Source organism: Urocitellus parryii, chromosome 3, assembly GCF_045843805.1.
Source record: "Urocitellus parryii isolate mUroPar1 chromosome 3, mUroPar1.hap1, whole genome shotgun sequence".
NCBI classification, from domain to species: Eukaryota; Metazoa; Chordata; class Mammalia; order Rodentia; family Sciuridae; genus Urocitellus; species Urocitellus parryii.
In genome coordinates, this window is record NC_135533.1 from 29,667,261 (window position 1) to 29,683,283 (window position 16,023).

The 16,023-nt window shown below is 32.9% G+C and overlaps 1 protein-coding gene across 1 annotated transcript in view; it reads left to right on the plus strand.

The window, feature by feature from the left end:
* Vps50 (VPS50 subunit of EARP/GARPII complex) overlaps window positions 1-16,023 on the plus strand; it is a 121,314-nt gene that overhangs the window by 81,426 nt on the left and 23,865 nt on the right. The window contains exons 21-22 of the mRNA XM_026391546.2: window positions 913-1,034; window positions 10,602-10,682. Coding sequence (XP_026247331.1) covers window positions 913-1,034; window positions 10,602-10,682 — 203 coding nt within the window. The remainder of the gene's footprint in view (window positions 1-912; window positions 1,035-10,601; window positions 10,683-16,023) is intronic.

Consider the following 16,023-nt stretch of genomic DNA (forward strand, 5'->3'; position numbering starts at 1 on the left):
AATTTAAAATTTATAACTACAAGTTATATGAAGTTGAGCTAGCACCTGAATTATTTGGAAATTAAGTAAATGGCCTGTTTAAAATTTATTTTTTTTAGAAGAAGGCAGAGTATTTTTAATAGATAGATTTCTTTCCCTATATTATGGAAGGGAACAAAATAAAATAGAATTAAGGACTTGTAGTTGTTCTTTGGTTCAGCCCATCTATCATGTGCCCTTAAAATACAGTGGCAAGTTTATAAATGTAGATATTTGGTTTAATTTTTTTTTCTTGTGACTATCTGATTATATGTTTAGAGAAAGAATAGAATATTGGCATCTCCCAAAGGAAGGAATGAGGAGCATATATTCTTGATACTTTGAGGGTATAAAGAAATGTTCTTTGTCTCTGACACAAGATTTCAGCAGGACTAGAGTTGAAAAGAAGGGACAGTGGCTGTGTCCTCTTTTCTCTTGCCGTTTTACATCTGTTGTGTATGTGTAAGATTATGAAAGCTCTTTTTCTTATGTATGTTGTATTTTACTTTATTACACTTAAACATTTCTAGAATCTCCTAGAAAAGAGGAACTATGTTGTTTATAGAGCATCATTTGGAGTAGAGTATGGGAGTTCTGTAAAAAATTGACAAAATTTATAAAATATAATAATGGGTAGGCATCATTCATCAGTGCTGTCCAGTAGAACTTTCCAGTATATTGGGACTGTTTATAATTTCTGCTGGTAATATAGTAGCCACCAGCCACATGTGACCACTGAATACTTGAAACAAGGCCCGTGTGACCAAGGAGGCAGTATTTTATTTTATTTAAATATTTTAGGATAATACTTTATTCTTTTTATCATTATATTATAATTATAAAATATCAGGTATTAATTTTATTTCATTTAATTTTGGACTTTTTTCATTTCAGGGAAATATATGCAGATGATGAACATTCTTAAGCCTATTGCCTTTGATGTTATCCATTTCATGTCTCAGCTGTTTGATTATTACTTATATGCAATATATACCTTTTTTGGCCGGAATGATTCAGTAAGTCAACCTTTGGAGAGAAAATGCTTATTTTTAAATTTATTTATTTTTTAAATAAAAAATGTTTATTCTTATATGACATGACATTCTTAGATAACATTATTTTGAAGATTATGTTGGTTTCAACTATTAATATCAGCTTTCTGTCTGCCTATTTCCTTATTTAAATATTAATTTTAAGCTTTGATATGATAACCATATTGTATGCTATTCAAATTTTTGGCAGAAAAAATATAACATCTGTTTCTAATCTGGACATATTTCTCAATGAAAAATGTTCAGGTTACTTTGTATATATTTACTACATATTCAATGAGACTTTTTAAATGTTGACTAAAAACTTTAGCAGTTGGATAGGTAAACTTTTCTAATACATTTTAAAGTTAATAACAAGTATTTATTAAAGTAATTGAAATTTTGTTTAATTGAACCATCTGACTGCTAGAGGTAATGTTTCTTGCATCTCCTTTTTGGGTTCCCAAAACTATTATTATTTTTCTACTCCTAGTGGAGTATTATTTTTCTACTCTTAAATGAGAATACCATGATATTTGAACAGATCTCATGCTTGGAAATTATTATGTGGTTGCATAGATGTTTGACAGTTTTCCGTTTAAGAACATCCCACTGGGTCATAGGGATATACCATAATAGCAACTTTTCTAATATCATGTTTCCTTTTCAAAAACATGTAAGTTTTAATGTATAATTAACATTCATCATATTAATATTCATATCCAGTGATCACAAGTGTATCAAAGAGATGATCTTTTTATATAGGATTTGAGTTTCCTATGTTCCTAATTTTGACAATTGTTCTTTAGAAAGAATGCTAATATAATGAGAGATAAAGTATTGCTGCAGAATTTATGTTACTTAAAAATGAGTACTAATTATCACTGAATTTGGAAACTCACTAAATAAATGTTAACAGAGGAAGACATTATAGGGTTTTAGCTAAGTATCAGAAACTTTCAGTCTTCTACAGAGTCTTTACTCTGTCTTCCGAATTATTCCTCCAGACTAGTGCTGTCCAAGAGATTTTGCAGTAATTGAGAATGTTTTGTGTTTGCATTGCCCAGTGTGGTAGCTACCTATGGTGTTTGAGTACTCAAAGTGTCACTGATGTGACTGAGGATCTGAATTCTTAATTGTATCTAATTTTAGTTAATTTATCTTTAGATAATAGTCACGTGTGACTATTGACTACCATATTGTACAGAACAGTTTGGGACAATATTATTGATAAAATGTGCTACAATAGCATCATTTAAAATCTCTTGGCAATCTAATTGGTGTGGGACATGACTTTCACCTGATTTTGTAGTGGAGTGAATTTGTTTGCAGTGGGGCTCATTAGAACCTGAGAAGGTTGGTGGAGTGTTGTTAGGTGCTTAATGGAAAATATGTTGAATGCATTTTCAGTTATATAAGACTCAACACAAAGTAATTACATTGAAACAGATAACTGTTAGGAGATTTTAACATTGGTATCTGCCCTTAGGTTATATTACGAATAGTTTGCCTTATGTGAGCCAATATAAAATATCTGTATGAGTAAGTATGCATGAGTAAATATAGCATTTTCTGTTCCTCTTACTTTCACTTATTTATTTATTTATTTATTGTACTTGGGACTGAACTCAGAAGTGTTCTACCACTGAGCTACCTTCCCAGTCCTTATTTTTTTTATTTTGTGACAGGGTCTTACTAAGTTGCTGAGGCTGGCCTCGAAATTACAGTCCTTCTGCCTTAGCCTCCTGGAATAGTGGGGTTACAGGTGTGCACTACTATACCTGGTTTACTTGTACTTTTTAAGAACAGCTTTTTCCATTTTAAATTACATTTATTAATACTAACTTTTAACTGCAAAGTAAATATTGAAAATATGAACATTTTCAAACAGAATGGCTTAAAATTTGAACCTACTATTTTTGATTCTGCAAAATTAAAAAAAAATACTCAAGCAATGACTGAATCTTTATGAAAGGGGTTTTTCTGAACAAGTTTATAAAAATAAATAGTCCATTTCCCTCCTCTGCCTGTATTTTGCTTTATTAGTTTTTATTAGTTTGTTTTATTTTGTTTTCTTTGTCAGATTTTATTCTTCTTAACTTTTGGAGGAAGACAATCTCTAAATGAAAAACACAAGTAAGCACATGTACACATACAATGTTGAAGAATAGTTTTTGATTTCTTAAGAGAATAAGCTTTTCAAGCCCATTAGAAATTTCTAGAAATTCCTATATTTATAAAAACAACTACATACTCCAGATGGCCTCCAAATAACATTCACTAAATTGCTTTATTAACTGTTAAGTTTTTGTTGGTAGGAAAGGAGCGAAAGAATCAGATGGTAGGTGGAATAGAAAGAACAAGTATGTACTTGCACTTGCTTCTCTCCCAGAAGAAAGGGACTACTATGAGTGAATTTAGTTGGATGCTCCTTGAAGAATTATAAGCATATATTCCTGGGTGTTCTGGTTTTTAGAAAATCATTGGTGGTGGGTGGTGGGCACTGCATGCATTAATCCAGAGATTTCCTCCTGTTGACACTAATTCTTCCAGAAGCTCTGGCTCCTCACTGAACTACACCGTGCTTTATTTTATATCTAATCCATTAAATTCTGTTGTAATAATGTCACTCTTAGTATTTCTTCATCTTGCCTTCCCTCAAGCTTTCCATTCTTCTCTTGAGTTATGTTTTCCTTGGTCTTAACTGTGCTCTTATGAAGACCAGTCATTTTATAGCTTACCTTCACACACTACTAAGCTTGTAGTGGAAAATAGGTGCTCAGGGCTCAGTGTACTAATGATTTGCTTTTCAAGTAGGTCTTAGGAAGGTTCTTGACAACAGTTTGTAAGCCTGAATAAATTTAATTACCTTTTATTAATAAAACTGTTTCCTTGTAGAGTAGTCTGTGATTGACTATTTAAACTTCAAGGAAATTATTTCACTTCCAGGTATGAGAGACTGAGACCTTACTGGATGATATTTTCTTTGGAAATTGACTATAAAAACCTGGATGTTATTCAAAAGCCAACTGTTTGAGCATTCTGGAGAGTAAGCAAAAGAAGCAAATAGACTGGTGGGGAGTTCATGTTAATGTAAAGGGAGGAGAAAGGGGAGCTATATGAATAAACTCCATGCCTATGGCTTTTACCCAGGGCTTAGTGAAGTCCATGTGGCACATAAGTAGAGATAAGCATGAGAAACCCTGCATCTTCACTGCACTTGGTGACTAGAAAAGTAGATCCAGGAAACCAGGGATACTGTTAAGAGTGGAGGAAACTGAGAAGGGAAGTAGCTATAGAAGAGATGATCACATTCACCTTACTTATATTTGACTAATCCATGAACCATTGTTTTTGTAGAACAGAGTAACTACAACCCACTCAAAGAAAAAGATATGAATAGATGGGCTGGAGTTGTAACTCAGTGGTGGAATGCTGGCCTAGCACATGTAAGGCACTGGGTTTGAACCTCAGCACTACATAAAAAAATAAATAAAACGTATTGTGTCCATCTACAACTAAAAATATATTTTTAAAAAAGATCTGAACAGAAACAAAGCTGCTGCGTAAGACAGTTTATAGTTAAGCCCAGCCAAGAAAATCACATACTGAAAATAAAGGAAATATTAATTATGGGAGAAGAAAAAACAAAGTCTAGAATATTCAGATGCATAAATCAAAAAAGTGGAGCACATAGTTAAGTAAAATCTAACTAAATAAAAAAAAATCTAATCTGATGCCAAGATATTAGAATTAAGAAAGGCTTACTCTCAATGAAGTATGACTTTGACTGTCTTTAATGAAGTAAAAAAGAACATGTTTTAAATGCATGAGCAAGTCAGCAGAGAATTAAGTTCTAATAGTGACAGTAATAAAAAAAATAAAAGTGACATCTTAGAGCTGAAAATACAATTTCAAAAAAATGGAAAAAATGATGAATGTACTTAATAACTAAACAGACATGAAAGAAGACATGTGAACTTGAAGAGAAGTCAATAGATATTATTCCAAGTAAGAATATAAAGAATTATTGGGAAGTAGAAATGATCAGAGTATTATAGACATGGTAGATTATTTCAAATGGTTAAACCTAAGTTTATTTGAAATATTAGATGAAGAAGAAATGAGAGGATGTGGCAGAAAAAATATATGAAGAAACACTGACCAAATAGCAGATATAAGATATTAAACATACAGCAAGCACAAAGAAACTACATGCAGAAGAGTATATATCCTGAAGAAACATTCTTGAAAACCACAGTAGATTTCTTATACAGAAGGAACCAAGATCTGATCAACAGCTGACTTCCCATAAAAAACTGTGGAAGCTAGAAGAGAGTTAAACAATACCTTTAAGATACTAAAAGAAAGATAACCTGTATATCCAGATCTTGAGATCCACAAGCACCATTCAAGAATGAAGATTAGGGGATACACCTCATTTGGTATGCACAATGCCCTGGGTTCCATCCCCAGCAGCACAAACAAAAGTGAGAGAAAGAGAGAGAGAGAGAGGGGGGGGGAGAGGGAGAGGGAGAGGGGCGAGAGAGAAAGAGAGAGAGAAAAGAAAAGAATGAAAATTAAACTCATATGAAAGAAATCCAAAAGGAAAGTCTTCAAGGAGAAAGCAGAGAAAGATAATGAAAGACGACTCCCCCTCAAAGAAATTGTTTAGACTATATGAAAATGATACCAGATGAAAACATGGATCTTTAGAAAAGGATGAAGAGAATGGATTCACCCTGGGAAAATGCAAAAGACTGCATTTTTTTTCTTTTTCACTTTCTTTATAAAGCATGTACTGTTTAAAACTGAAATTCTTGTCTTTGGGACTTCATAATATATGTAGATGTATTACACATTACCGCTATAACAAGGTGTCTAGGGAGAGATGGAATTAAGCATTTGCAGATTTTCATGTTATCTAAAGCAGAGCATTGTTACCAGTCAAGGACCGACAGGTCAAGGATGTGTATTGTAATCTATAGCACAACCATGAAAAATTATGAAAAGAACTCTTTAGCCAATAGGAACAGAATCACAAAAATAATTCAGATATAGTCACAAGAAACAAGGAAGGAGAAACCACACAACCAAAAAAGATAACATATAATGGTTATGAGCATGTACTTAATAACTAAATAGACATGAAAGAAGACAAGTGAACTTGAAGAGAAGTCAACAGATATTATTCCAAGTAAGAATATAAAGAATTATTGGGAAGTAGAAATCTACATATAATGGTAGATATAGATCCAACTAATGATTTCATCTCATGTTAATGGACCAGACATTTAATCTATCTGATTGGACAGATTAAAAACAAAGCCCTCACTTAAAAATAAGAACATACCTTAAATGTTAAAATGAAAAAAAAGCCCACATAGGTTAAAAACAAATTGATAGAAAAAGATATGTCATATAAATATCAAGCATAAAAAAGCTTTACTGAATATATTAATCTCAGGTAAACTAGATCTGCAGATAAAATGTATTATCAGAGTAATAATGATATAAGCATCAATTCAAGAAAAATATGATGATATAAATGTGAAGTACCTGATAATAGCTTCGAAATAGATAAAAACAATAATTGATAGAATTAAAGGGAAAATAAAATTCAACCATAGCTGGAGACTTTAAGAGCAAACAATAACTAATATAGTAAAATAGACAAAATCAGCAAATACTTAGATTTGAACAGTATCATCAACCATAATGACTTAATTGATACATGTGGGACAACATACCAAACTGACAGAAAAATGACAGGATAAATATTCTTTTCCAGTGCCTATGAAAGTAGATTTTTAAAAAGTAGATAAAAGTATCTACTTTTATCAAGGTATATCATATTCTGGGCCATAGACATATCCTAATATTTTTTTTTAATTGAAACAATGCACAGCATGTTATTCAATGACAATGAGTTAAGTTAGAAATCCATAACAATAAGATAACTAGGGCTAGAGATGTAGCTCAGAGGTACAGTGCTTGCCTATGTGCATAAGGCCTTGGGCAATCCCGAGCATATTTCTCTCTCTCTCTCTCTCTCTCTCTCTCTCTCTCTCTCTCTCTCTCTCTCACACACACACACACACACACACACACACACAGACACACACACTTCTAAATATTTCAAAATTAAACAGCACACTTTCAAATAATTGGGGCAAAGAAGACTCACATGAGAAAATGTTTTGAGCCAAATAATAATGAAAACACAACATAGGTGGGATGCACCTATGTGCAGAGGAAAAGTATGTAGTTTTAAAATGCTGATACCAGAAAAGAACATCTCAAGTTAATATTCACAATTTCCACCTTAGGAAGCTAGAAAAAGAAGTACAAATTAAACCCAAAAAGAGCAGGAAGAAGAGAGAAGTAGTAAAGGTAAAAGAAGAAATTGAAAACAAAAGCAATAGGGGAAACAAAAACAAAAATTGGTTCTTATAAGATATGAATAAAATTGATAAAATGCTAATTATACTGATAAGGAAAAAGTAACAGATAAGGCAAATTGTCAGTAGCAAAAATGAAACGGAGAGCATCACTACAGATGCTTAAACGGACTATAGGAAATATTATGAACAATATTATGCCAATAAATTTTCCAAACTAGATGAAATGAATTAATTCCTTGGCAAACGTGAATTATAAAAATTGACCTAACAAGTAGAAAACTTGAGCAGTTCTTTTTCATTTAGATAAATTTAAATTTATAAATAAAAAGCTTCAAAAAGTATTAACACTACATAATATGCCAAAGAATAGAGGAAAAGGGGTTTGACGATTTGTTTTGTGACACCATTATTACCTTCATTCCTAAAACAGATGATGCCACCACAAGAAAAGATAACAGTCTAGTATCTCTTATGTACATACATTTTAAGAAATCCTTAAGGTTTTAGAAAATTGATTCATGATCAAGTGGTATTTATCTTGAGACTACAGAATTGATTTAACAGCCTAAAATCCTATACCAGGATCAGTGTATCTCACCAATTAATATTCTTTAAAAGAAAAACTCGTGACTGTAAATATTTTTAAAAGCATTTGACAATTTTGTGATTTAAAAACTCAGGAAACTAGTTAGAGCAGAGAATTTCCTTAACCAAATTATGGGCCTCCATAAAACAGTTAATGTGATATTCAGTCTCAATGTTTTCACTGTTTATAAAACTCAAATAAGATCCAAAACCATGAAACTTACATTTAAAAAAAACAACAACAAAAACTAAAACTAAAAAACAACATAGGAAAAAATCTCTGGCAATTTAGTGGAGCATATGCTGCTTTAAAAAGACATGAATCATAAAAGGAAGTATTGGTAAAGGAGTTCATGAGTAGCAACTTTTGCTTTTTGAAAGACATAAATACAAAAAGGCAAATCAGACTAGGAGAAAATCTTGCAAACCATATTGAGAACAGGCATGTTTCCACAATGTATAAACAGCTTTTGGGACTCCATAAGAAAATAAGGAATCCAGTATAAAAATGGGCCCAAAAAATTCATCAAATATATCACAAAAGAAGACATGTGAAAAGGTGTTCTATATCACTGGTCATCAGAAATGCAGTGCTACTGCATATCTACTGGAATGGCTAATTGAAAGAACATCACAGATTGTTAAAATTGTGCATGTTTTAGTCTGCTGAGGCTGCCATAGCAAAATAATCATAGACTGAGCAACATTAAAAACAAATTTATTTCTCACAGTTCTGAAGGCTAAAGAAACAAGATCACAGTACCAGCCAATTCAGTTCCCAAGGACTCTCTTCCTAGCTTACAGAGAGCTGCCTTCTCATTGTGTTATAATTTGGCCTTTCCTCTACTCAGTTGAGCTCTCAGTTGACTCTTCTTTATAAGATACTAATCCCATTGTACCAGGGTTTCACCCTCCTGAACTCATCTAACCCTGATTATCTCCAAATAGCATCACATTATGAACTATAGCTTTACCATGAATTTGGGAAGTACAAACATTAAGTTCATGACATGGAGCAACTAAAATTCATATACATTGCTTGTGGAAATGAAAAAATTCTGGTTACTTTAGAAAACAGTATGGCAATATCTGATAAAGTTAAAAATATTAACCAGAAATTACACTTATGAGTATTTACCCAAAAGAACTAAAAATAATATATGTCCAGGTAAAGACTGACACCTCAATGCAAATTCACTAAGGCATTATACAAATAGGCCAAACTGGAACCTAAATGTTTAGAGACTGGTGAATAAGCAAACAGATTTGCTGTCTATCTATATTATTAAATATTAAACAAGTGCAAAATACTAACGGAACGGACTCATAGCACAATTGAATCCTAAAAGCATGCGATAAAAGAAGCTAAACTAAAGATAGCACACTATGATTCCATTTATTTGAGATTTTAGAAAAGGCTAAAATTTTAGTGACAGCTGATCAAAGGTTAAGGATGTGGGGAGAGAATAAGTGCAGACAGCATGAGCACATTCTCAAAAGAGGAGAGAATTCTGTATTTTGATTGTGAGCTGATTGCAAGACTGTAAGAACTACCAAAATTTGTCAAACTGTATACTTAAAACCAATTAATTTATGTATAAAAATACCTTAATGAAAAGGGAAGAAAAATGAATTAATGAGGTGTGTAAAACCTAGAAAAAATAAAATTATTAAAATTAGCAATTAGTTCTTGTTTTACTATATAGTGTCATCACATTAGCTATTTTAGCTTGGGACTTTTTGACATGTGTAAATTTCTCGTTCTTGGATTGGAGAAGAAGAGTATTAATAAGTGTGTATGCATGCTCGTGGGTATGGGTATATATTCACAGTTATACATGTATCTATGAATATACTAATGGAAATATATATTTTATAGCTTACTATTAATAATTAATGTTTCTAATTTATTGGCTCAGAGAACATTTTAACTTTTTTTCCAAATATCTAGGTGTCTATGATTATCTCTCAAATTTATTTTCATCATTTGAATTATCACACCAAGAACTGACTCACTGGCTTTTCATGTCTTAACTATCAAGTCACTCTTCCCATTTATTCTCTTGTGTCAATGTTTTTGTAAGTGCTTTGGCTTTGTGATAATGAGTAGAATTCTATACTGTGAAATGTTTACTAAGCCTAAGAAAATTTGATTAATTTTTGAATGAGGATTTAGGCTGTCTTTAATTTGTATAAGAAAAATAAATTAGTAACATTCTGCATTTTCCTTTTAGATAAATATACAGCAGCAAACCTTAACTACAATAGAGGATACTCTCTTTAAGTATCTAAAACCTTAAGCTTTGTAACTAAAGATAATAACTTGTGGGAAAGAAATTCTCCTGCTAATTGATAAGATTGCTCATGAGTAAATTGTTCTTTGATTCCCTTAAGGGCTAAGGTTTGACTTCTTTCCTTGATGTGCTAAAATTTTTTAATGCCTTTTGGAAACCCTCTGCAGGCTAACTAACTGGAAACTCATCAAATACTTTGGTTAATTTTAAGATGCATCATTTGCAAAATCATCTCTAGAGTGATATAACTATGCCTTTTTTTTTTTAAGTTGGAATCAACAGGACTTGGTCTTAGTAGTAGTAGATTAAGAACAACTCTCAACAGAATACAAGAAAGCCTTATTGATTTGGTAAGTAACTAGAATTAATTCCTTTGTTATATAAAGTAGGAGTCAGTCATCTAATCAACTATATATAAATGTGTGTTTTTATGTATTATGAAGTACCTGAACTCTTCAGTATTATGTTAAATGCATATAGAAAGTAAAACAGAGATTGCTTATAGTCTGGCATATGTTTGTGGTTGGGGCACTGGTAGGTACATGCTGACAAGCTGTGTTTTAGACAGAGTCTTAGATCACTTTATAAATAGTTTTTAAATTCAGGAAGAAAGTTTGGTTTTAGTTTTCTATGTAGTAGGAGCCCAGTTCTTGACAATTGAATCCTAAAATTGCATCCATGATGAAATGCATGCTTCAAGAAGATGGGTTAGATGGCAACACAAAGGGGACCCTCTGTAGTTTTTAAGCTAACACAACATTTTAAATTTTTTTTAAAAAATCTGAGTAATATTCAATAAAAGAGAATAAAATCATGGCATTTGCAGGTACATGGATGGAGTTAGAGAAGATAATGCTAAGTTAGCCAATCCTCAAAAAACAAATGCCATTTATATATATATATATATATATATATAAGGAGGCTGATTCATAGTGGGATAGGGAGGGAGCATGGGAGGAATAGAGGAAGTCTAGATAGGGCAGAGGGGTTGGAGGGGAAGGTGGGGACATGGGGTTATAAATGATGGTGGAATGTGATGATCATTATTATCCTAAGTACATGTATGAAGACACGAATTGGTGTGAATATACTTTGTATACAATCAGAGATATGAACAATTGTGCTCTATATATGTAATAAGAATTTTAATGCATTCTGCTGTCATATGTAAATTTAAAAAAATCTTTTTCTTGTGGTTGGTCACCATGGTCAGAAATTTATGTGTTTCAGGATGTTTCGCTGTGTCTACATTAACCCCAGGCTTCTCTGAATTTTTCTTCATTCTTTCAACCAACCCCAAACAAGCAATCATTTTCTTTTTCTTAAGTTCTATATTATGTGCATACTTCTATTATTGGAAGTTTTTTTATAAATCAAATGTAATATTTCTTATAAGAAATATTTATTGAAATAATTATTATATGCCAGGCATAGTTATGATGCTAAGAAAGCATCAGCGCATAGAGATACTTCCTATCTTCTTTAGAACTTGTATTTTATTGGAGCAGAGACAAAAAACTATATATAATATAGTGAAACAGGCTGATAACTGCTAAGATGAAAATGAAGCAGAGTGTTGGGCAGAGATGTGGAAAATGTGAGAAGTGTGTTTTGATACCTTAGGTGAACAGAGTGTGAGCAGAAGAAAATAAGCAGTGAACTTCTCCTTGATCATTTGGAGATGTTTTGACCCAGTAAATCCTGTACTTCTTTTCTTTTCCCTCCCTCCCTCCCTTCCTTCCTTCCTTCCTTCCTTCCTTCCTTCCTTCCTTCCTTCCTTCCTTCCTTCCTTCCTTCCTTCTGCCCCTTCCTCTCCCCTTCTCCCCCCTCCTCCTCCTCCTCCTCCTCCTCCTCCTCCTCCTCCTCCTCCTCCTCCTCCTCCTCCTTTTTTTTTAAATGCAGTTGCCCCTCAATATCTGGGACATTGGTTCCAGGAGGCACTGCAAATAGCACAGTCCAGATGTGCAAGTCCCTTGTATAAATGGCATCATATTTGCATATGACCTACTTTAATCATCTCTAGATTACTTAAAATGCCTAATACCATCGAAATGCTATGTAAATAGTTATACTATATTATTTAGGTAATAACAAGGAAAAATCCTATTCATATTCAGTACTGATACTTCTTTAAAAAAAATAGTTTTGATCTACAGTTGGTTGAATCCACAGATGTGGAACCCATGAATGTGGAGGCTGAGTTTAAGTCATGGTACTTACCTTGGCATACAGCATTTCTTCAGTATATGTTCATGGAGTAGACGAATAAACTCAGATCCCTAGGTTTCATATTTCCTAACGTAATTTGGCTTTTCCCCCTGGCTTTGCTATCTATTTAATCTTAAATCTTCATTCAAATCAAGGATCCTTGTTTGACCAGACAAGCCCCCTCCCTTTCTACCCTACCCCAATCCTGCAAAAGCCTTCGTTTTGTAAACTCTATTGGCTTTCAAATATGTTGGAACTTTTCTGTGTTTCATTTTGGATTCTCTTTGTTTGATTCTTAGCATGACCTTAGTCATCCAGTCTTATTCTACAGATCGTAGTCCACAGCTTAAGTTTTTCTTGTTTTCTCGAGAAACAAGCTGAGGGAGCTATGGGTATAGCTCAACAGTAGAGCACCTGGCCACCACGTGTGAGGTCCAGGGTTCAGTCCCTAGCACTGGAATTTTTTAAAAAAGGGAAAGAATGTCAGGATGGGCTGAAATTCACTATTGGAGTGTGGCAGTTTCTCTGTCATTTCTGTAGTTAATAGATAATGATTATCAACCACAGTTTCAGATTTGTTTGTTATTTCCCACATAGATATACAATGAAATGGCCTGACCAAGTAAGTAAGCAGTGGTACTAAACTAGCTCTTCTTTGAGATGAGCTGCCACTCATCTGTCAGCCTAATAATAAAGTATCTATGGTATCTGCCTAACTTCTGTGATCTTTGGATAAGTTTTTTCCTGAACTTGTCTAATTGTCAAATTTAGAGATGTGTATTTAAAAGCTAACTGTGCTTTCCCTTGCCCAATAAATAAGTAAATTTGCCTGTTTTTACTTTTTCCTTGGTCACATTATCTTCTTAGCATATCCTTTCTTAAAGTCTTTATTGTTACCATGTCTGGAATCAAAAGATAGCCTGTTGAATGAGAAGACCATGTAAGCAGGTGTTCCTCCTTCAGTTTGTAAAGATCACTGCCCTTTGAAAGGGTCTCTGCAGTGTCCTGATCCCTCTGGAGTATAATACAGTACAATACAAGTTTTCCTGAAAATTTTCATTAGTTTTCCATTTTTTTTCCTGTTAGTTTCTGTCTTCTCATACTGAAAAGCATTGGTTTATTATTTTAGAAAATCTGTTTATCATTTATTAGACTTTGTTCTCAGGTTTTTTTAAGTTGGCATATTTTCTCACTTCATTAATTCACATATACATTGACAGAGAACATTAATTGGTTTCTTGATGTTCAGTTTATTCTTTGTGTAGTAAAATAGTTTATAACCTAATTAACCTGGATTCAGCTAAATGGAATTAATATTTTATTTTTATTTTTCTCTTACCTGTCAGTTGAAATCTTAATAAATAGTTTTTTCATAATGTAATTTTTCTCCATAATATCTTCTAAATTTTTGCTTTTCTCTAAACTGTTAAAGGCAAATTGAATCATCATGATTTTTAAAATAACACCTAAAATAATTTATTATGTAAATTCCATGTAAAATAATAAAATTTGTTTGACACATCAAAGAAAAGTCTAAGAAAAGAAGTTTGATAGAAGAAAAGTAGGAAAGGAAGCTGATGTTGGTGATAATGGTACAAGAAATGAGGGAATTTTTAATCTTCTATTTGGTGATGCTAACTAAATTGTTTGCTTTAAGACCTGTGACAGCTTTGAATTTTAATAATAAAAATGTATTTTAAATTTTTTTGAAAAGTCTATAAGTATGAATTCTCTTTGTAGTCATAAATGAATGGCAGGAAAGGCTAAAAAACCAAAATGTGACTTTCATTGTGAAAATAAAGATTAAGATTTTATTTCTCAGTCTTCGAGGAGTTTATACCAGTCTAATATGTAAAGTCTTCCTTTACATATTAGACTGGTATAAACTGAAACAATAATCCAGTTTAGGAGCTTTTCCATTTAAAGTGCACAATAAGCACATGCCATTTATTTATGTCAGTCTGACATTTTTGTGACTCTCTTGCTCTCTTCAAGCATATTACTTGAAATGTAAACACAGACCTTTAACCTTTAAGAAGATGATTACCATGATTTTTATGCCTAAAATGCCACTGACAACTGGGAACAAAGGAAGCCATTTAATCAAAACCTTTGTGATTAGGTGGGAGCAATCTCAGTCATTTCTGAATGTTTGCAAAAAAGCTGTTCAAGCAGAAGGGGAATTCAACATGCTTATGTTGAAGGTGCTAGATAGATAAGTAGAAGTAGTTAGATAAAAGTAGTTAGATAGAAGTATAGAAGTGGTTAGATAAATGCTTTTGGCCCCTTCTGTCATGGTGGAGATGATCGGCATTTCCCTCAGGGTACAGTAGCCCTTCTCCATTATGGCTATCACTGCCTAGCAACACTTCCTTTGCTGTATCCCAAATTACATATATAGTTAGTAACTAAATTCAAAGAAACTTTCAGTTTTGTAAATATGTTGTATGTATAGTGATGTCTAATCATAAAAGAATGGAATTCAAAAGTAATTCTGCAGTTAAAAATTTATGGTGTTTGTGATGATCCTTGAGCTACTAATAGACTTAGAGCTTATACAGAATTGTCAGGAAGATCATGTCAGATCTAGTGTAATTATAAAACATTTCAAAAGTGAGAGTGTTGAGTGCTTAGAAGATTTTGTTATGCTCTTGGAGTATAATACTTAAGCTTGTTATGGCATAGCTAAATCTGCCTTCTGGAACTATTTTCTGTTAATATTATTTCCTCATTGTGTCACTTTGGCTCCCCTAATCATCTTGCCCAAGTGAAATATCTCAATCTCCAGCTTCTTTTTTGGTTTTTAATGTTTCAAGGATTCAGATCTTTTCACTGTTCTTTGATTTGTCCTTCAATAGACATTTACAACTCTGAGCTGAGAAGAAAATACTGAGTGCTTTAAGAGGTGCTGGAGATTCATAAAAGGGGAAGGAGTCACGTGAGAGGGTGAAAGATGGGACACATAGGCGAATAGTCTCTTTATTCATTCAACAAATACATACTGTGTGCTTAGGTACTCAGTGGTAGGCTGATGATCCATTTAGTGGAGGAAGCAGATAAGGAATAAATGAATATCTAATTTAATGTCAGATTGTGTCGGGAGCTATGAAAAACTAGGTAAGACGGATGGAAAGAAAAGAGAAAAGTTCCAGTTTTATTTGGGCAGAAGAAGACAACTCTAAGAAGATAATATTAAAGCAGATCCTTGAAGAACATTGGGAAGTTAGACACCCAGATAAGACCCCACTTGTTCAACAGGAGTTAAAGATTTAATTACAGGGGTAAGATGGAAAACCAGACAAAACTCTTGATCCATGTGGAACTTATTTTCTAGTAGGGAGAGCATCTTTTGGGAAACAGTTGGAGAAACAGGAAATGCAAAGGCCCTGGAGTGGGAGCATGCTCGGCCTCTTCCAAGAACAGCAGAGAGGCCCATGTGATTGGAACAGAGTAAAAGGCAAGATCATCAGTGATAGATGAGAC